The sequence below is a fragment of the Galeopterus variegatus genome, unplaced genomic scaffold (assembly GCF_000696425.1).
Source record: "Galeopterus variegatus unplaced genomic scaffold, G_variegatus-3.0.2 Scaffold3704, whole genome shotgun sequence".
Classification (NCBI taxonomy): Eukaryota; Metazoa; Chordata; class Mammalia; order Dermoptera; family Cynocephalidae; genus Galeopterus; species Galeopterus variegatus.
The window spans coordinates 92,995-115,986 of NW_007729815.1; the positions used below are offsets into that span (position 1 = coordinate 92,995).

The 22,992-nt window shown below is 41.7% G+C and overlaps 1 protein-coding gene across 2 annotated transcripts in view; it reads left to right on the plus strand.

Annotated features, from left to right (window-relative positions):
* The window catches only part of CPM (carboxypeptidase M), a 65,128-nt gene that overhangs the window by 30,585 nt on the left and 11,551 nt on the right, over positions 1–22,992 (plus strand). For both annotated transcript variants that reach the window (XM_008585772.1, XM_008585771.1), the window contains exons 2-4: positions 7,251–7,348; positions 20,902–21,074; positions 22,404–22,588. In XM_008585772.1, coding sequence (XP_008583994.1) covers positions 7,251–7,348; positions 20,902–21,074; positions 22,404–22,588 — 456 coding nt within the window. The remainder of the gene's footprint in view (positions 1–7,250; positions 7,349–20,901; positions 21,075–22,403; positions 22,589–22,992) is intronic.

Genomic DNA, 22,992 nt, shown 5'->3' on the forward strand with positions numbered 1-22,992 from the left:
CTGTGTGACATCTACAAACAGTCATAAGAAATAAGAATACCAATGGGGCAGGAAGAACCAAACAAAACCTCAACGCTGAACCAGGATGCCCCTGACCTGCCATAAAAGAGAAAACCAAAATGGACAATAAATGTGTAGTGCTAGCTGTAAGGATCACATCTTCTAAAATAACGTTTAAGAAACCTCTTTAAGTAAGGTAATGCTCAATCTTGATATTATTTCTGAACTGCCCTTCAAAAAAGTGATCTGATTATGTTTGACCTTTTTCCCAAGGGACAAGAAAGGGAAGTTCTCAGCTTTTTATAGTCTGAGGCCTCTAGAGGCTTTCACATTGGGGATTTAAAAACAAGTTTCCTGTCTCTATATGAAAAAAAGACGAGAAAAGAACATACAGAAATTATAATGGTTGGGACATAATTATGTCTAGTTTTTAAAACTCCATTTTAAAAAACTTATAATTTTACAGTTTATAGTTTTAAAATTAAAATCTTTAGAGGAAGGGGAACAGATTCATCAGCCTCTGACCTGGAAATGGAGTGGGAGGAAGGCAGAGGAATCTGCTAAGATCTTCCTGTTTTGGTTGACGGTTGGTGATTCGTGAGACAAGCTGCTCAGTTTCTCTGGGAGTCTTGCCTGTCTTGAAATCAGAAAAGAAAAAGAAAATATCTGTTCCAACCCAATGTATCTTCAGATTTTTCTTCTTTTTCCAATTAAAAAAGGAAGTGTCCTTGATTTAGGAATTGAATTCCCCAAATCTTCCCATTCACCTTTCAGGAAAAAAATGAAATGATGCCTAATGTCTACATTTCTTGGGTATAATATCAAAACATTCATGCTATGGGGACAAGTGTGTAAGCAAATGAAATCCCATCTCCCCATAGTGTTGGAAGAGTCTAACTTGAAGTCAGATATTTGGTTTGTATCTTGGCTCTTTCATATAAGGAAATACTCCAAGAAGGTCCATCTACACTGGAATTGATCTAGAAAACTGGGTTCTTTCCAGAGCCCACTCCAGATGGCACCTTATAAACTAGTCACAGACTTTTCCATTAATACTGTAAAACAGTGCCATCTAATCTCTGGGCCAAGGGTGACTCTGGCTCCAACTGGACTTCCTTGGGTTTATTAATTTATCCAATTATTCGTTCATTCAGCAAACATTTATCAGTCATCTACTATGTATGTGTCAGGCACTACACTAGATTCTGCAAGCACAGAGATACACAATCCATTGCCTGCAGAAAACCTATGGTTTCAGAGAGTGTTAGGAGAGGGGTTACAGAGGTACTATGAAAGTTCAAAGGGGAGCATCTGACTCAGGCTGGAAAGGGATGGGACGGAGGGAGGACAAGGGTAGGAAAGGTGTTGGATGGGTGGGGAGTTTCTGTCAAGCTTTGAAAGGGCAAGTGGAAGTTGGCCACTTGGATCAGGTGGGCTAAGGACTATCCACGCAGAAGAAAGAGCATGCGTTAAAGTTATCAAGGCAGGGGGTTGGCTCCTTTGGGAACCACACGTAATGAAGAATGGTCAGAGCCTGGTGTATGGGATTGTGGTGGGAGACCCAAGGTAGGAAGGGGATACACCATGAGAGGTCTGGTGTGTCCTGCCAAAGGGCCATGGGGAGCCACTGCAGGAAAAGCAGTGGTGCCGTGTGATGCAATTCACTTTGATTACTCCCTCACATAATGGAAAGTTTGCCAAACATTATTCTTCATTTGGACTTTTTTTTCCCAAATGATGAAAGTCATGTCAGAAATAGAAAATTAGTGTTTTTCAAGAGCTGGTTAAGTTCAGTTGGTTAGAGCGCGGTGCTAACACAAGGTCAAGAGTTCAGATCCTGATACCAGCCAGCTGTCAAAAATAAACAAACAAACAAGGGAGTAGAATCAATTAGTAACTTACATTTGTTTCAGGTGACTAAATGCCAGGCTCAGGGTGGTCATTCTACAAATATTTGCTGAATAAGAAAATAAAAGATGGGGCCAGCCCGTGGCTCACTTGGGAGAGTGCGGTGCTGATGTGATATGTCTCTTGTGCGTGTGTTAATGGGAACGAACGTAAGTGAAATTGAGGGTTTGTTTGGTGTCAAATCTTTGGATCACTCTTAGGGAAGGTAGAAGGAACTCACACTGTTGGTAAGCCACTGCAGGGCAGACACAACAGCTGTGCCGATCGGGCTCTTATTCCCACTTCTGTATGAGGAAACTGAAACTCAGAGTGTTGGGCAAGATCTCTCAGGCTTTGACCTAGGTCAGAAGATACTTATAAGGATACAGAGATGAACGAGCAAGTCAGGGAAACCAGCAGCTGATGCGTCACTCTGGATCCCAGAGCTCCGTGTATCAGACCATACATGCAGCAAGCCTCGTGAGAAACTGGAACGTGCTTCATCTTCACCACAGCTCAGCTCCCGCAGTGAGGCCAGCCAGGGTCTCTGCTTCTTTCTGGTCATGTCCCACTGAAACTCCCAATGTAGAGGCAGTCTGATGGGTTACCTCAACATGCAGTATGGAGTGTCCCTAGAGGGAAGCCTTCGATTCTGTTGTCTTGCGCTGGAGCTGTCCGTCACAGCCAGGTAGCAGGCTAGATCTTGCTCCTGGTGCAGACCATAGCAACATGATGCGGAAAGAACTGCTGGGGAACTTTTTCCCTAGCGTGGCGTTGGTACTTTCAGAGAGATCAAGGTCATCAGAAGAGCACCGGTGTTGGAATCAGACAGACCTGGGTTTGAACCCTGGTTTTGTCACATAACTCATTTTTCTCAACTCTGAATGGTGGCTGTCACCCACCATGCGGAGGTGTTGCGAAGACCAAGTACTGTGACATGCTTAGCATAGTGCCTGGCACATAGTGTCTGGACTTTAGAAGTGATGGGATTTGGTGTTCTAGGTTTTTTTTTTTTTTTCTTAAAGACAAAACCTGGAAATATGAAAAAGTGAAAAAAAAATTACTGGGTTTTATCACCTTAACACTTAGTTCCTTATCACTGACAGTGCCATTTTCAACTCTTGTAGGGACTCAGCCATCATTTCATTTAAGGTTTTATATGGTATGGAGCTATAGGTTTTTAATGAACAGTCTGTTTTACATAGTTGTAGTTATATAATTTAACATTCTGATTTTTTTCACATTATAGAATATGTTTAATGTTATAAATTCTGTACATAATTTTAGTGGACATGCTGTCATTTACATTAAATTACTTATTGTTGGACACCTAACAGTAGAGAATTGGTTGAATAGATGGTAGTGCATGCATATAAAATATTAAGCAGTGATTTAAAAAGGTAGAGTAGAAGTATATTTCTTAACATAGAAACATGTTCATGATTATATGTAAAATGAGATGGTTTTCCCTACAGATCTTCTACCTTCCAAATCTGTCTGGACATTTACTGCCTCAGTCTCAGCAGCTTTCAAACTTTAATGGGCCTCACAATCACCAAAGGAGGTTATTAAATGCAGGTTTCAGGCTTTACCCCTAGCGTTTGATTCAGTAGATGGAGGCCAGAGCTCAGGAATTGGCAGTTTTACAAGGATCGTAGGTGATTCTGACATGGTAATGACACCCCTCCCATTTCTACCTGCTGAAGCTATACTTAGTTTTCTAAGCTTCTCTTCCTACTTTCTCCTGAACTCATACTTTGTAGCACTTGTCTGCTTCCTTGTCCTCTAGATCTTAGTGAATCCTTCTAAAATGTAAAACTTTTCCTGATCCTCCAAGCAAACCTGATTGGGTACCTGTAGGGAAAATGAAAAGTAAATGGTCAGGATCCCTTGGAGGTTCGGAATCTTGCTGAGCATTTGATGTAAATAACTGTGCACATGCACCCAGGTGTTCCTTGGCTATTGTCTGTGGATGCGCATGGGCACCCAGGTGTTCCTGGGTTGTCTGACTCACGCCCAAGTGTTACTGAGTTATTGGACTTAAGTATAAAGGATGAATGGCTCCCTCAGGACACCCCAGGAGGCCACTAGGTTGGCTGCTGCTAGCTACCTGATCTTGCATCTGAATAAAGCCTATTAATTTTTACCCATGGCTCCCAGGATCTTTTTCATATTACCTAGCTCATTACCTGCAGGTGAGGGGTTTGTGACCCAGTCCATCCAGTGGGTTTGAAGGGTCTGAGCCCTAGCCCTCGCCCTAGCAAGACAACACCTATGTCTCAGCCCTGGAACTTGTGTCAAACCCTGAGTGAGTTACTGAATATAGGTACCAAAGTATCTGGAATCCAAATTTTATTTGCTTTGTGGTGAAGAGAGAGAGGCTGAGCACTTCAGAACTCTTTCGTACACCAGTTATTAGCAAGAACTTTGGAGAATAGAGGTAGTCTTTCCAACCTTGATGGGGGGAAAAATCTTATTTAAATTACCCGTATCTTGTATCAGGCTGGGTCATAGACCCCTCGTATGCACTGGGTCACAGTCCCACCATATACAGGTCAGGAGCTAGGAAAAAGATTCTGGAAGCCATTGGCAAGGTTGACATGCTTTATTTGGGTGCAAGCTCAGCTCCCAGCCTCCTAGTAGATCAGAGCCATTGTCCTTTATACTAGAGTCAGATAACCAAGGAACACATGGGCACACACATACAATTAGCATATTTTCAACAGACAGTCTGAGCCATGCTCAGCCAGATATGAGGTGAGGGAGCCTGACCAGTCTGTCTCCATTTTCCTCACAACTGGGCAACCAGGTTGTGAAAAGTAGTTTGTCTTTTGTGCATTTACTGTGGTCTAGGCCAGAGATGGCCAGTGTTTGTTGAAGAAGATGGTTCAAACCCTTCAAGATGCTTGTTATTCTGAAAGGACTGTGTATATTCTGTTGGGTGGTTTTCTTCTCAGACTTTGTGCCCTTCAGATCATTCAAGGTAAGTTTCTCATCTTGCAGTTCACTTAGGGGCCATTCGTGCTTAAATTGAGATTGTTACCCTCCAAAGCACTTCTTCACTTAGGTTTTATCAGTTTGATTGCCTTCCTTCCTTAAACTAAATAACATTGGATATCCATATCAAGTGAAGTTTTGTTGTCTTACGCTATCCTTTATATAACAGGCCAGCTGTTGCAGACTTAGAGGTATAAATAACAATTGATAAATATTATGTTGAGATGACATTGAATTTTTCCCTTGCTTGTAAAGGCAACTGGAGTATATTCTGTACAAATTTGTGATTATTCTAGCTTTAAAAGCACTAATAGTTACAGAAAATTCCCCAGAAGCAAACCTAAAGAGCCAGGTTTAATAGCTCACTCATAAAAAGTTCTTCCTTGTTTCACATGAAAATGTTAATTTCATCGAATTGAAGTAGCAGATGACCAGAGAAATGATGGCACTGGGGCATAGAGGGTTGCGGTTAATCAGATACTTCTAGCAGAATCACTGGATGGAGTGTACTTGTACTTATTTATCCACATGGCAAACTCAGAATCGTTCTTCAGAAATCTGTTCAGAAGCATCATCTATAAAACCTTGCATTTGTAAAGCTTTTCATGATCCCCCTCCTTGGAAAAGGCTAACCATTTCTTTTTTTATTCTACACCCATAATAGTACCCTACACACACTTCTGTGATTATATATGTCACACTCCAGTGTGATTACATGTATGCATGTTGCTATTCTCCACTAGCTCAGGAATTCATTAGGCATAGAGTATGTGACTAATTTGTACAGTCTAATCCACATTCAATACCTGGATATAGTAGTATTCAATAAATAGATGTATGAGTGAATGAAAATTCTGCACACTGAACAGGGGCCATCAATCAGATAACTGACTTTTGTGGGTGATCCACATTCAATACCTGGATATAGTAGTATTCAATAAATAGATGTATAAGTGAATGAAAATTCTGCACACTGAACAGGGGCCATCAATCAGATAACTGACTTTTGTGGGTATTTTCTGAGAATTCCTGCAATTACTGCATTTAAAGCATCACCCTATCATGATAAATTTCCCTAATATATTGTTATAGTAAACTATGAATACATACATGTTTTAAAAGATGAGTCTAGTATCTGCTTCTCCCTGAGTGCCTCATGGCAACTGAGTGCTCCTTGGCCTGTGGGACCCCTGATTTAAGGAACTGGATCTGAAAATCTACCGAAACCTGCTCAGCATTACTGTATTAATTGCTATTAAATTCCTTTCGTAGGCTCTTAAATTCCACATAAGGCTTAGTTATCACAGATATTTGAACTTTGTGCGTATGTGATAGAAAACAAGTATACCCCAATCTCTAATTTTAAAGTATTTGTATTAAAAGTGCCAATTTGAGAATTGAAAGGGACCCCTTCATTTTTACTGGTTGGGAAACCAAACCTCTTGAGACACTGGCAGCTTTTGTTAGAGGAGCACTAGAAATGAAGGCAAATAGACAAGAGTTCTGTGCTCGGCTCTGGGGCTCCGATCACAGCCTCTTACTGACTACATGATCATAAACAGTTTACTTAACATTTTTGAAAATCAGTTTTGTCATTTGTAAAGTCTGGTTAATAATCCATCTCAGTGGATTATGACAAGGGATTACTTGAGATTACATGAACCAGAGTACTGACTGTAATGTCTGCACAAACCAAATCCTCAGTGATCTTTGGTCTCTGCCTTTCCTTTCCCAAATCACAGTCTACGACAGAGCTAGGACTTAGAAGTTTTCCTTGGCATTATTAGTATGGGTTGTGGTTCCCAGTTTACTTGACAGGACTCAGTGCACATCAACGACACTGCAAAGGGGCCGTGTCACATCAGCGTTTAGAGACAAGATTCAAGATTTCTTCCTTTAAAAACAATCTTCTGAGTTACGTGTTTTATTGCTATTGCTTTTTTCACTTTCCTTGTACTCAGAGTCATGGCACCCTCCCAGTCAACCATCAATTATAATTTAACTGTGTATAATTGTGTGAATTAGCGAGATTATTTCTGAGACTCTAGGATCACAGCCAAGTTTATAAACATTTTGGAAGAATTTAAGATCTACGTTGCCTAATAAGTCTTCAGTTTTTAAAAGTAACATTCTAAAATAATAAGTTAAATATTTGTGCCACATTGAAAGGGTTTCCTTAAATTCTGGCAGTAAATAAAGAGCATTTTAAGCACAGAAATATTAGTCATATGAACTTAAGTCACCATGAAACTTGAAAGTAATCAGGTGGGAGAAGCAGCATCTTTTGTTTCCTGTTCTCATACTCCCAGAGTTCATTTGTCATTTTAAGAGACAACTTATTTTTCTGTCTTTTTCTTTCTGTAAAGGTAGAAACCTGTGGGTTCTTGTTGTGGGGCAGTTTCCAAAGGAACACAGAATTGGGATCCCAGAGTTCAAATACGTGGCAAATATGCATGGAGATGAGGTATGTACGTGGCTTGAATTTCTGAAATGTCCCTGGAGAAACTTCCCCTGAAGTCTCTCGAGCACTGTGTAAATGCTAAAGAGGAAGCTTGGAGAAGTCTCCAGCATACACTGTAGCAAAGAAGCCAGGCCCTGAAAGGTCTTCCTGTGAGGCCTTCTGAGAGAATTTAAGGAATCAGGGACCAGCAACCATCACAGCCTTCGGTTGTGTGCCCAGTGCCCTGTGAGAGGAACCTGAGCTGTTTTCATATTTGGGGCTGAAAGAACAGCAGCGCCCAACCTCCAGCCTCCTGCCAGCCCAGTCCCTGAACTCCTTCCCGGGCTGATTTTTCCCCGCCACGTGGTCGGCAGTGAGGTGATCCAGCAAAGGAGTTGTATTATATTTGAACTCAAAACAATCAGAAGATCCCAAATATCTGTCCGAGCTCCTGATATCTGGTTTTTTGAATGCTTTTGTCACTCTCTCTTAATGTAACATTCAATGTTTTCAATGTTCAAGTTTAGACAATCACATTTAGGGTTCTCCCATACCCACCATTCAACAAACACTCTTAAATTCCTTAATAATATCTTGTTTCCTTTCCAACTTAGCAGAGATAAACTCTATTTTTATTATATGTTTTGCAAAATACGCTTTCTCTCTCTTACCTGCCTAGGCATTCTTGCCAGGCAGTTGAAGATGTTCGCCTCTGTTTCTCACCTTACTTCAACTGTGGTATTTTCTGTTTACCAGGACTCCATACAAGTGGGTGGTCAAATAGCACCCAGTCATTACATTAAGGAAAATTTGCATAGGCATTGTAAAGCCACATGAATAGGCCAATTGTATTGCTAAAGTAATTCATAACTGAAGCCAAAACGTTTCATTATTTTAGTTACACTAAGTTTTCCAATTGTATTGTCAGGAGCTAGGGCTCAGACCCTTCAAACCCGTTGTACAGACTGGGTCACCAGACCCCTCACATGTCAGGCTGGGTCACCAGACCCCTCACATGTCAGGCTGGGTCACCAGACCCCTCACACGCAGGTCCAGGTCACCAGACCCCTCACATGTCAGGCTGGGTCACCAGACCCCTCACATGTCAGGCTGGGTCACCAGACCCCTCACATGTCAGGCTGGGTCACCAGACCCCTCACATGTCAGGCTGGGTCACCAGACCCCTCACATGTCAGGCTGGGTCACCAGACCCCTCACATGTCAGGCTGGGTCACCAGACCCCTCACACGCAGGTCCACACTAGGTAATTGGGAAAGATCCCGGGAGCCATTGGCAGATGACACAAGCTCAGTCCTCACTAGCAGCAGTAGCAGCAGTGGTGGTGGCGTCTCAGGGCACCCCAGGCGCACTGGCAGCAACAGGTTACAGCAACAGACTCCAGCAGCAGTAGAGGCCTCTCTGTGGCCCCCCACCCCAGGGACATCCTGGGGATGGGGCAGGGGGGCATCATGGATCAGAGCCACTTGTCCTTTATACTTAAGTCCATAACCCAGGACACCTGGGTGCATATGCACAATTACATTAGACAATAGCCAAGGAACACCTGGGCACATGTGCATGTTTATATCAAATGCTTGGCAAGAGTCTGAACATCTGAGGGGCGATGACCATTTTCCTATATTTTCCCTACAGGCATATGTGTAATACCCTATAAAGCACACTTACCTTTAAGGAATTTCAAAGTAAGTGTATATTCCATTAAGTATAATCTGCTGACTTGTTAAAACACTTCCGGATTTGCAATAGTCTGGGTGGCACACTCTAATCAATGCTGAGCTTCCTGTCCTGGCTTAACCTTCCCCAAACCCAGGCTCTGTAGAACTGGATCCACCCTTCATGACACACGCAGCCTGCCTAGACCAGGCATGCTGCCCAACCTGTCCTGCTGAGAGGGCACTTCTTGCAGCTAAGGTGCAAACACCTGCCTCTAAGAAAAGAGTAGGTCTTTGAATCCAATTTATGGGTGGGTGGAAGTTCAATCCATCTGTGATTTTTTGAGCATAATTGGCTATTTTAAAGACCTTACATTGCTGGGAGTCTGATCAAAGTTGCTTTTAATAAAACAACTATTTGTTACAGACAGCAACCCACACTTCATTTTTTTTTTTTTTTCTTTCCAGTCTATTGATCAAGGTCCTTTAGATCCAGTTTTAATAAGAGACATATGGCACTCATTGTCTTCAGTAGTTTATTTATTGAATTCCTCACATTTCAGAGACTGCAGCCTGATACTCAGGAATTAGTCCTCAGAACTGAAACTCCCAAAGATAAGCGAGTTCTTTCCTTCACTTACCCATGAATTTGCTTATTCTTTTCATGCGCTTTCTCAAATTCCTGGCATTTTGCTCTCTGGGTAGTGTATCCCATCAAATAAGGGCTTGCTAGTTTGCTCTGATTCTTTGAGGAATGCTGAGGACTAAGATTAGGCGGGGGTTGGTGCAGGGAGTCCCAGTGTATTTGGGGCTCCATGGGGCTATTAAGAAATGTATTATTCTGAATTTGAGATCTTGTATATTCTGCCCTTCTAGTGACACTAGGAGCTGGAGAAAGTGAGGGCCTAACCTAGGAACATAGGAGTCACTCAGTACAGGGTCTAACCACCGCCTTGTTCCTCCCTCAAATGCTTAAAATCGAAAGCATTTTTAAGAACCTCCCTATTAAAAAGCAACATAGCTAACATTTTAGAGTAGTGGTTTTTAACCTTCTTTGGATGTATTCCTTGCTATTCTGGTAGAAATCTTGACCTCTGACTGCAGGGTCCATGGATCTTACAGGAATTCACGGGCCTTGTGGAGAATCCCAGCAGGGGGCATATTCACATTGCGTGGCATGACAGACTTGAACACACTATTTTTAAAGCATCATCCCTGTGTGCGTGTCCCACAGTCAGTGTCATGGCTAGATGACAGTGAGCATCAGCTGCATCAGGAAGACCTATCTCTATCAATCACACCTGCCATTTCCCCCCATGAATTTTTACTTTACCTCTTTATGCCTTGTTTTAGAACTGGGTCGATTTTTTTTTAAATTAAAAATTATCTATTACAAAACCAACCTAGGTTCATCTTAGAAAAGATACAGATAAACAAAAAAAGGAAACATATACTGATCTTCCAAAAATTAGCACTGTTCATTCCTTATTCTTTAGCTTTCCAGATATTTGTGTGTGCACTTTTACCAAGTGAGACTATACTATTTTGCTATTTAGAACATTTTTAAAATTCATACTAGCTACCCTTTCATATCAATATATGTTTATCCTATCTTTATCTTGCCCCCCACCCCCACTTTCTAGTTTTTCCAGTTGTCCTCAAAATGTCCCTAAAATTGTTCAGATCAAGATCCAGTTCAGGACCATGTATCACATTTGGTTGATATGTTTAATCTAGCATTTAAAGTACATTTTGCCCCGTTGGGGGGCTACTGGGAGATTTGTCTTTAGTATAAATTATATGATCTGTGTATATGTGCAAAAATATATATGTATATCTTTTCATGATACCAGACTTACTAAAGACACCTGATCAGTTGTCTGTACTGCAGAACGTCCTACATTCTGAATCTTTTCTTTTCTTCCTTATAGTGTCATTGAGCTTGTGCCTCTAGCTCCTCTATTTACTTCAAACTGAAAGTTAGATCTAAAGGTTTCCTGGATTTAGGTGAAACATTATTGGCTAATACCTATTCTAGGAGTTGTGAAGGTACAGTTAATTTGATTGATGGTAATTAGCTAGGAATGTAAAAAGCAAACTATGGGTAGCAAAATCAACTTATTTATTACCCATTTGCAGGCAAGTATTGTTACAAAAGAAATGGAGTAGAACCCACTCCTTATTTTGTACGAATTTCATGAATTCTCTTATTCTTACAAAAATCAGGTTGTTCTACTAGGGGCAAGGCCCATATTGTAGAATTTTTTCTTGTTGACCTTGCCATTGGCTCACATCCTTTCTGCAACACTGGCTCACTATGCCATGCTAATCAGGCTGACAGGTTCCCTTCTACAGTGCTTAGAAGAATAACAACAGCAAACATTTATTGAGCTCTGACCACTCTAAGTGCTTTGTGGCCATTGTTTCTTTTGGTCACCTCTGCAGAAGGCATGTTTATTAACCCTGTGTAGGGTTACAGCAATAGCTACGCTAATCGTATGGTTGGGGTTATTGTCGGACTCCTGCCAACATAGCCAATTGTATGGTTACTCCAATTGTATTGCTAGGGCTAGGGTTCAGACCCTTCAAACTCATTGTACAGACTGGGTCACAGACCCCTCACATGCAGGTCCACGCTAGGTAATTGGGAAAGATCCTGGGAGCCACTGGCAGATTGTATGGTTACTCCAATTGTATTGCTAGGGCTAGGGTTCAGACCCTTCAAACTCATTGTACAGACTGGGTCACAGACCCCTCACATGCAGGTCCATGCTAGGTAATTGGGAAAGTAGACCAGAAAAGAGGAAAAATAGGCACCCCCAAAATCCAAAACCCAAACAGGGCAGACATTAAGCACAGTGGGGCATCTGCACCTCCAAAGCATTGGGCAGCCTCACTCCTACAGCTCTGCCAGGCACAGCCCGTTGAGCTTCCCTGCTGCCTGCAGCTTTTCCAGGCCAGTGCTGCATGCTGCCAGTGGCCCTACAGTTCTGGGCTCCTGGCGGCAGTCCTGCTATCCTGGTTCCACCTTCCCCAGTGGGTGCTCTCTGTGGGGCTCCAACCCCACTTTTCTGCTCCACATTGCTCCATAGATGACCTCCACAGCAGCTCTACCCCTACAGCAGGTCTCTGCCTGAGTCCCCCAGCTTTTTCGTATGTCTTCTGAAATCTGGGTGGAGGCTGCCACACCTCCACGCCTCCATGCCTCCACAGCTCATGTTCTGCTGGCCTGCAAACTTAACACAACATGATCGCCACCAAGGTTTCTGGCTTGTGCTCTCCAGACTGCTGCACAAACCACACTTGGGGCTGCCCAAGGCAGGGCTGCTTCAGCCAGAGCAGCTGGAGGGCGGGGAGTAGTTTTGTGAGGGCAGCGATGCCCTCAGGTCTGCCCTCTGGAGAAACTCAGTTCTCCTAGGCCTCAGGGCTGTGATGGGCCTACTACTTCAATCAGCTTGGCATACGCACGCCCTTCACTCACAGTCTCAGGCAGTTCTGCAGTGTTCGCCCACATAGTTTGAACAGCTGCATTCACCCATTTCATCAAGGAGTGGCTGTCCTGCCCTTGCACATATCTGTGGCTATCCCTATAACCACTGCCACAGAGACAGATGCATAGTAACGGAGGCTAACTTTTCTACCTTTTCGCCAGGTGAAAACATACTTGAAATTCTGCAGGGGCACCCATCATTGGGTCATCTGCCCATCTGCATGCAGCACTCTTTCTCACTCTTTTCTCAGGTTTGTACAGCATCATTGAGCCATCTGCTTTCTCAGGTTTATACCGCACCCAGCAAGCCATTGGGTTTAAGTGGCACCCAGCGAGCCATTTGCTTTAGGACAAATGCAACATGCGTGTACTACATCTTCTCCAGAGCACATCACACCATCCACCCCTAGGTGGGTCATTTGCTCATCTGTATGTGGCACTCTTTTCTCAGGTTTATATGGCACCTGGTGAGCCATCGGGTTTATGCAACACCCTCCAAGCCTTCTCAGGTTTAAGTGGCACCTGGAGAGCCATCTGCCTTTGGACAAACATGACATGTATTTAATACATCATCTCCAGAGCATATCACACCATCCATCCCTAGGTCCCATAGCTGCAGCAGCCAGGGCCTCTCCCTATTTCTGCTGCTTTATTGTTTACCCAAGCCCACCAATTCAACCTGGGTATGTAGGACATAGGTAGTAAATTGGATCACTTGTGGGCTGCCTACCAGTCCACCGGTCCCACAGGCTGCTCGTGCTTCACTTTCTGATGAGCAGGTCATTCCAGGAGATGCACAGTCTCCCCCAACTCACCATCAGGTTCATCATCATACCCGGTGTCAGGAGCAGGAATGACCTATTGCTGTACTTCAGCCTCCAGGGCATGTATTCCATTTCCAACCTGTCTGCTTTCTGCTGCAAATCTCAAAACCGTGCAGCTTCATGGGGTTTCCGGTCCATGTTGACTCACAGTACAGTAGCAACAGCCAGACCCCAGTCGACAGGAAAGTGGCCACCGGGCACCACATACCCAATAGTAGCCACATTTCCTCCCCCCCCAAGGGGCTAATGGCTCCTTTACCTGCTCAGCATCCTACCCGTGACACCAATTGTTGGGCTTTTTTACATGCCTGGAATCCTGCCACGACTATGCCACTTGTAAAGCTAAGTGACTATGCTAGTTGTAGGGTCAGGGACTATTGTATTGTTAAAGCAATTCATAACTAAAGCCAAAATGTATCATTACTTTAGTTACACTGTTTTCCATTTGTATTGTCAGGGCTAGGGGTTAGGGCCCTTCAAACCCATTGTACAGACTGGGTCACTGACCACTCACATGCCTGGCTGGGTCACCAGACCCCTCACACGCAGGTCCATGCTAGGTAATTGGGAAAGATGCTGGGAGCCACTGGCAGACGACATGAGCTCAGTCCTCAGCAGTAGCAGCAGAAGCAGCAACAGCAGTGGCCTCTCAGGACATCCCGGGGGCACTGGATCCCCTGGGGCACTGGCACCAACAGCCGCCAGCAGCAGTAGCGGCCTCCCCATAGCCTCCCACACGTATCGCTGGGGTGGGGGCCTTGTAGATCAGAGCCACTCGTTCTTTATACTTAAGTCCATTACCCAGGACACCTGGGTGCACATGTGCAATTACATTAGACAATAGCCAAGGAACACCTGGATGCACGTGAATATTTACATCAAATGCTCGGCAAGATTCTGAGCATCCAAGGGGCCCTGACCATTTTCCTATATTTTCCCTACAATCAAGTTGTTCTAACACTATTTGATGAGATTTGAGCTCCTTGATTATGTAAAAGAGTACAAGCTCTTAAAGACAGCTACACTGGAATGAATATCTCCAGGTCCCCTGTCTCTGTCCCTTTCTCTTCCTGCTCCCTGAGTCCCTCTCCTTGACTGCTGAGGAATCACCCCGGGGAGCTAACAAAGTGCCCAAGATGAGCTTTTATTACCTGATATTCACGCTGTTTTCAGAACAGCATGGGAGAAACATTTCTGAGGTTCTCCCTTTTTTATTTTAATAAAACTAGCAGGTGTTTTTCTAGTTTATCCAGGCCCTGGTTTGAACACACATTGGCATGTTGAATTGTAGAAGCCCCAGTTCTAGGTTTAATTTATGCAAGTCCTCTTTGGCATCACTTGACACATCTAAGTTTAATCAGGGCTGATGCCAGCGCACACTGAAGGGGTTCTCTACCATTCCCTTACGCCATGAATATTCATATTGTTTGGGGGTGGGATCTCATTCTGTTACCGGCTTGCTCATAGTAAACAACAACCAATAACCTAAAATCAGAGCTTTACGGAAAACTGGGACCATGCCCTGAAACTGGAAACATCTAATATCCTCAGCTTAAATGCGGTTGCAGGAGAAAAGCCTGGGAAAATCTCCACCCCTGGTTCTTTCCTTGAGCCTCCCCACTCTGTGTTTTGCACTTACCTTCTATCCCGTGTTTTTAAATTTTTGTGGAAAAAAAAATCTTTTAGTTAGGTAATCTCTAGATTGGGAAGACATCTCTAATTTCTCTCTAATGGAAATACTGAAGCAAGGCATGACTGTGTGCTTAAAGACTTGGGTGCCTAGAGTATTAAGCTAACCCAGTAACAGGCAAAGTGTAGCTCAGAGCCTGGGTTCAAACCCATGTTCCGTTGATTTCAGGGCCCATGATCATAATTACTGTAGGAGTAGGTATTCAATATGTGTTTGTTAAGTTAACTGAATTGCAAGTTTGGTTTTTTTTTGGGGGGGGGGGGCTAGGGATTTTTTTAAAGCTTCTGTTTCTGAAACATCAATGAATTATTTTTACTGTGATGGTTTATTCAGGTATAAACTGGAAAAATCCACATCACATTTACAATTTCACATTTGGTGGCATTGTATTGGGAAAATATAGGAAAATAGTCAGGGCCCTTCAGATGTTCAGAATCTTGCCGAGCATTTGATGTAAATATGCACGTGCACCCAGGTGTTCCTTGGTTACTGTCTAATGTAATTGCGCATGTGCACCCAGGTGTCCTGGGTTATGACTTAAGTGTAAAGGATGAGCGGCTCAGATCCACAGCGCCTCCCACCCCCCACCTCTGGGATGGCCACAGGGAGGCCACTATTGCTGCTGGAGGTTGTTGCTGCCAGTGTCCCCGGGACCCTCTAAGTAAGGCACCACTGCTGCTGCTGGAGGCTTCTATAAGCTGCTGCTGAGGACTGAGCTCATGCTGTCTGCCAACGGCTCCCGGGATCTCTCCCAATTACTTAGCATGGGCTTGCATATGAGGGGTCTGGTGACCCAGCCTGGTATATGAGGGGTTTGTGATCCAGTCCATACAATGGGTTTGAAGGGTCTGAGCCCTAGCCCTGACAATACAAATGGAAACTTAGTATAAGTAAAATAACGAATCATTTTGGCTTTAGTTATGATTTGCTTTACTTGACAACTGGCGTAGTCATGTAGCCTTGCACATTGGTTTATAGTTAATTGTATTCCAGATATATAGCTGAAAAGAAAAATGTTCTCTGGATATTAGTGGGCATATTTTTCAACCTAAAAATAAAGGATAGGTGCCGGCCTGGTGGCGCACTGGATGGGTGCGCCGCTTGGGAAGCGCGGCGGCGCTCCTGCCCGAGGGTTCGGATCCCACATACAGACCGGTTCCCGCTCACTGGCTGAGCGAGGCGCGGGAGCAACGCCAAGGGTTGCGATCCCGTTGCCGGTCCCCGGTCCGGTGTGGGGGCAACACTGAGGGTTGCGATCCGTTGCCGGACACGGAAAAAGACAAAAAGACAAAAAAAAAAAAAAAAAAGGATAAAATGATTTTGTACACATCTTCTAGGTATAAGACAGTTTATGAGATGTAGTTTGTATGTCTAAATGTTTGTATTTAGAGAGTGTTTTAATGGTTTACACAGACAACATAGAATATAATATCTGAAATTGTGCCTGTCCTGGAAAATCTGGGATGTGTAGTCAACATGCAATAGAGGTTTTGAAGTTATTATTAAAACAAAACAAATTAAAGCTTGTCCTTCCAAGTGTCACCTCTCAAGCTCTTTTTCCACCATTATTCCAGATGATAGTAAAATGTCCTCAGTTTCGCAGTATGACTTTGGATAATTAAATTTTTTTTTGACAGGACTAATCTTTATTCCAGGTGAAGTGTCTAATTCATTTTAAGCATGTTTTAAATTCCTCAATTATCTCCATTTCCCTTTCTGATGAGGCTGAGCCAGAATGACCAGATATCCTAAGTCTATGTCATGAATAGAACTGTCATGAACCCCCACCCCTATAAAATTTGTTCATTGTTGAAAATCCTTCAAATAAAATAACTTGATAATTTGTATATCTTTTCTCATTAAGCACCTGAAATCCATGTTTTTGGAGGGTTCTTCCTCAGAATGGTCTTGACCTTGTAATGGATTTGTCAACAGTATTTTATTTACAATTATTTATTGAATACATGATATACCCAGGAGTTGGGCCAGATATATCAGGGATACAGGGATACAGTGGAGAACGGTTAGCATCCCTGCCCTCATGGCTTAGGTGGTGGAGCGGGGGGAGGGGCAGTCCATCAAGGTCAATCAGGTGCATGTCATGTAAGTAAGCAGCAGTAGAGAGGCAGGTATGAAGTGTTATGAGAGTACTAGGCAGGTCATTGAACCCAGATTTGGGAGGCCAAGTAAAGTATGCTAGATAATGTGATATTTAGGCTGACATTTGAAGAAAAAGGATTAGCTAGGCACTGAGACAAATGAATTAAATCTTGTAATACACCATTGTGAAGCCCCAGAAATGACATACTTATTTTCCCCGAAGAAGCTGCATTACAGTGTAGCATTTCAAAAACAGATTCCTTCGTTAGGATCACTGAAGTTTTTGTTCCTGCCTCCGTGTTCTCTCTCTCTCTCTCTCTCTCTCTCTCTCTCTCTCTCACACACACACACACACAACCTGTGTTGTGTATTTTTCCATTGTGTATAAACATTCTTTGAAGCCTGCCTCCGTGTTCTCTCTCTCTCTCTCTCTCTCTCTCTCTCACACACACACACACACACAACCTGTGTTGTGTATTTTTCCATTGTGTATAAACATTCTTTGAAGAGCTACAGGTCTCATTTTTATCTATCTGGCAAATTCCAACTTGACTAAATTGAACTAAAACTGATAGAAAATTTATTTTCTGCTTTGTGGGTTATTGCCATTTTAACTATGGATGAATTATTGGTGAAAGGCTGCAGAAACTGATGTGTTCATCAGGCCTTTCAGTCTCATAATTAGGGATTCTTTTATTAAGTCTGCATTCCCACAAAAACGAAGTGAGCATGCTTAATTAAGTGAGAGGCTGGTTAAACTAATGGAAATTGTTTGACCACATTCTTTTTTTAAAATTTTGACTCTCCAAGGTTTCATATTCAAAGACTTAATTTTAAACGAAGAGAGGTTTATACATAAAACATGAATGAGTGACACATTTATATTAAGGTTGGGAAGAATTAATTTGAATAATATTTGGCATAAATCTGCTGTTACAGAGGCAGCAAAATATAACCCACAAAAAGAGGATTTTGTTTAACTCCCACTGAAATTTTATCTCTTTACCTCAGCATTTTTTAAATTATCTGACTCTTAGCTGGTTTTTATCATATTTTCAAGATTTTGATCTACATCTGCTGTTAAGACTTGTAATTTGTTATGGAATATTCAGACAAACAGAAAATACTTTGGTCTGAAAGAATCATGATTTTATTGCTTTTGTAAAAATGACAGGTTTTCTTTTAAAAAGTGATACTAAAAAATCACCAAGAAATAGTCATCGTTAAATATTTGCCAGACATCATTCTAGACATCTATATATTTCTGTAGTAAGAAAATGAGAGGCATCAAAGACTATAAAATAAAATGTGTCATATTATTTGTTATATTTAAGAGGTATGAAATTTAATTTTATTTGAATTTATCAACAGAATACAAGGTTACTTCAAAACACTTGTAGAAAAATAAAATTAAAATACAAATAAATTAACAAAAAGAAAGAGAAAAAAATATGAATCTTTCCATAAATTTTTTGATGACCCCTATAAAACTGAAGTGGAACTAAAATAACTGGTGAACTTGATAAGGATTTTCTCAAATTAAGGAATTGATCACCAGAAGATCCTTCTAAAGTTAAGAAAAAGATTATGAAAAACTTTGAAATGGTAGTCATTTAATATATATATAGTTTGTAAATTTTGATAGTATGTTATGACCCCTTGCTATGAAAAGTGAAGAAATTAGCACTTGGAAAATTCTTCTCTCTTCCTCTTCCCTCTTTCCCAGCCCCGACCTTCTCTGATAATTATAAACCTTACATTTTATGATCCATTCCATCCCCTTGCTTCCATAGGTGCTTAATTTGATTCTATATCTAACTGAATTCCAACTCAACACAGCCTCAGTCGTGGCTTCTTTACTGTTCCTTTTCATTTGCTTTTGGTTGGGTGAATTTCGTTGCCAACTCGAGTACTTAGTTCTTGCGTGCTTGAGAATGGATGGTTAAGATAGTTAAGAGAGAAATTCACATTTGGAACTACATTCTGACATTTCCACCTCTGTACTTGACTTGGGACTCAGATTGGCCTTGGGTTTTTCCTGATTAAAACATCCTATAGTTTCTAATCAGCATTTAGAAATTTGCAGGACTACAAAGGACTCCTGGTCACTTCCTCTTTCCTTTCCTTTTCCTATTTCTCTTCCCTAACTCCCTTCTGAGAAAGCTGCTTACACCAATTACCCTTTTCACATTTAAAGTGATCTTTCACAATTTAAAGGCCTCAACTCCTCCCCCACTGGCTTTAGGGCAGCCAGTAAGTAGCTCACTGAGATTGTTGGCAAAGGTGTTTGAGCTCCCAACTTATATCTTAGAATTGGAAACCTTGTGTGAGGCATGTGTGACTTTTTTTGTTATTAGCTTATAAGAACTTTTTCCAGTGACAATTTTGACCGTAAAAACGAAAAAATGTAGCAGAAGAAGAAAACACGAGTAGGAAAAAAAAAAAAAAACTGAAGTCAGAATTGAATATATTTCCACTCTAAATTTCATGGCTACCTATGAATATATAATTCACATATCTCAAATTTTCTTAGTCCCAATTTCAATTATTCTATGTTCATTAGGATAACAGATTTATAAAATGTGGTCTCTTTATGTGCCAGTGAGGGACATAAAGTGAGGAATTATTATTCAAGAATTGCTCATCCTTTGTCACAATGAAGAATTCCTACGATGGAGTCGTAACTAAAAATTCTTTTGAGGCTTCATTAAATCTTTTCCTGCACAACATCTACATTAATGTCTGCAGCGCTGTCTTACTTAATCACCTCTGGCCCCTGATTTCCCACTTACTAAACCCTCACCAATATATGGTCTTCAGAAGCAGATTTTCCTAGAATTATAGGGAGAACTTGATATAGTCTAATCAAATCTTCCTATAATAAGGCTGAAATGTGAATTACCTTTTTTTTCTTAATCTCTTTCTTGGGGAAGATCTCTCACAGGCCTTCACTTTCCCAATCTTTGATGATACATAAGATAATTTAGATGGTTGTGACAGTTTTTAAAAATTTTAATAGTCTTGCTTTTACTTAATATATATTAGAAGTATATATATAACAAAGTGGTGATGATACAAAGTTTCATTTTTAATGTAAGTAAAAATGAGCCCATTTAAAGAAAATACAAAATAAAAAAATAGTATAGGGATAATATACTGGATAATATGAAGATACAGCAAAAAATTGTGAGGCTGATGTGCAAATGACTAAAGTTTTAGAAACATGCAAATGTGGAAATCAGAAATACACAGATACAATAGGGGAACTTAGAAATAGGGGAATTTGGAAATCAAAAACCTATTTAAATTATGTTTATTACAAACTTGGATTTTTCTGTTAAAATCTACAGTGTCTAATGCAGTGCTTCTAAGTCTGTTGTCCACCAAGACATACACGATGGTTTTACATGCACTGCGCCTTCTCATGGAGAAGCACAATTCCCTTCCCGTGCCTTCTCTGTAAATCCACTTCCTTGTCTAGCATTCCAGAAAGTATTTAGGAAGGTGAGCAAATGAAAAACATAAGAAGAACCTTTACGCCACTCTAATCATTGTTTAAAGAGTAAGTTATTTACTAATGGGCACTTCAACTTTCATGAAGAAGTAATTTTTAGCACAGCCCACAATTGATTGCCACTTGCTGGAGTGTCAGTATGCTTGAGAAACAGTCATCTTACAAACTCATTTTTGTCTAAAATATCACGTGCAGAGGCCCCTGTTGGGGAATTTGTGTTTTCAGGACAGTTTTTTTTATTGCCTCTTCCCCAGTAATAATCCCTTTTTCTCTTAATCACATACAGACTGTTGGGAGGGAACTGCTGCTCCATCTGATCGAATATCTCGTAACCAATGATGGGAAAGACCCTGAAATCACAAATCTGATCAATAGCACCCGGATACACATCATGCCATCAATGAACCCGGATGGATTTGAAGCAGTCAAAAAGCCTGATTGCTATTACAGTAATGGAAGGTAAAAATAGGCTGGTCTACCCTTATTTAAAAACAAAGCAAAACAACACAAAGGCTCCCATCAGGCTCCGTTAGGCCCTGGCAAGAGGAGTTACACAACAGTGGAACACCTGAGAGCCTGTGTCATGTAACTGATGTGCTGAGGGCTGCCCTTGCCCATAGGATGCATGTGAAATACTGAATAAGGCTGTTTACTCCGTGCCCACCTTACCTCTGGCCCTCCTGCATCTGCTGGAACTACCAGCTTCTTTCTCACCTCAGGCATTTTGCACGTGCCATTTCCCACTCCTCATCCACTCGCACTGCCTAAATAGCATTTCCTCAAAGACTCCTTCCCCGACCTACCATATATTAGGTCCCCTGGTATGCTCTCAGATCACCTGGCACTTTACCTTCATAGCACAATTTTTAGTTTCTCATTTCCTGTTTAATGTCTCTCCCCGCTAAACTGCAAGCTACTTGAGGGTAGGAATCCTCTCCATGTGTTTATCATTGTTAGATCCCCAATGCCTAGGCCTTTGATGATTACTGGCTGATTTATTAAGCCAGAAGGCCAAGAATTAACCATGAAGATTGGGTCTTGTCATAGTTCTGATTTAAATGGTTTATTTTGTTTCAAGCTGCCTTGGGAGGTTTGAAATTTCTCAAATGTCTAATACACATTTATATTTGTGTAATATATAAATTTGGTTGCTTTACCAAAAATAATCAAAATCTCACCACTTGATTCCCTTCAAGTTTTTCTGGCATATTTAAACACAGCCACTCCACTTTTCAGAAATACATTTGTATAAAGTAACACATTCATTGTTTCTGCTATCAATTGCTCTGTAACAAACCACCCCAACATTTAGTAACTTAAGTCTTTTTATTTCCTTTTGATTCTGTAAGTCAGAAATTTGGACAGGGCATAGTAGAGATGATTAATCTCTGTGCCACACATCTGGGGCCTCAGCTCGGTTCTGTCTGAGATACTAGCCTGGGCCATGTGTCAGGAGTATCAGTTCTGGCTGTCACCTGACTTCTTTGTTTCTCCATGTAGACTCTCTAGGTGGCTACCACTGGAGTCTCAGGGTTGCAAAAGTCCCAAAGTGCAAACACTTATCAAACCTCTGCATGCATCACAATAGCCAATGTCCCATTCACAAGAGCAAGTTACATGGGAGGAGATGGCACAGGGTGTGAATGGCAGGTGTGGTTCACTGGAGTCCACCACACCTGTATTTACATTTGGAAAGACACCTGGAGCTCAAACCAAAGGTCTATACACTGCAAGAATCCACTGCCTCACACACCATCAATAAACCCTAAAACATTCTTTCTTTTAAAGGGAAAATTATAACCAGTATGACCTGAATAGAAATTTCCCCGATGCTTTTGAATTTAATAATGTATCAAGGCAGCCTGAAACTGAGGCAGTCATGAAGTGGCTGGAAACGGAGACATTTGTCCTTTCTGCAAACCTCCATGGTGGTGCCCTTGTGGCCAGTTACCCGTTTGATAATGGTGTTCAAGGTAAGCAAACATGGGCCCAGCTCTGGCTTTCTAAGTCCAGAGTGCAGCTACGAACTCTCTGCCTCCGAGTGGGACAATCTCTTCTCCCTATCACTTAACTAGTGGGGGTAGAAAGAGCCTCGCATTCCCAGCCTCGAATTATCTGTCCTAAAGGTCTCAAACAGTAGATGGGCACTGTGGCTGAACTGGCAGCCAACACCTGACATTCATCAGTGAAATAGTAAAATCGAATTTAGGTAATCTCACAAGAGGCAGCATGGTGAAAATAAAACAAAACTAGAATGACTTACCTTTCTTTGCTAATCATAGGAGCAATAATTGCTGATTCCTTTTAAAATTATGTGGAATGAATATGTACCAAGAGCTTAAAATATTACAGTGGCTTCATTTAACCCCTATAGTAC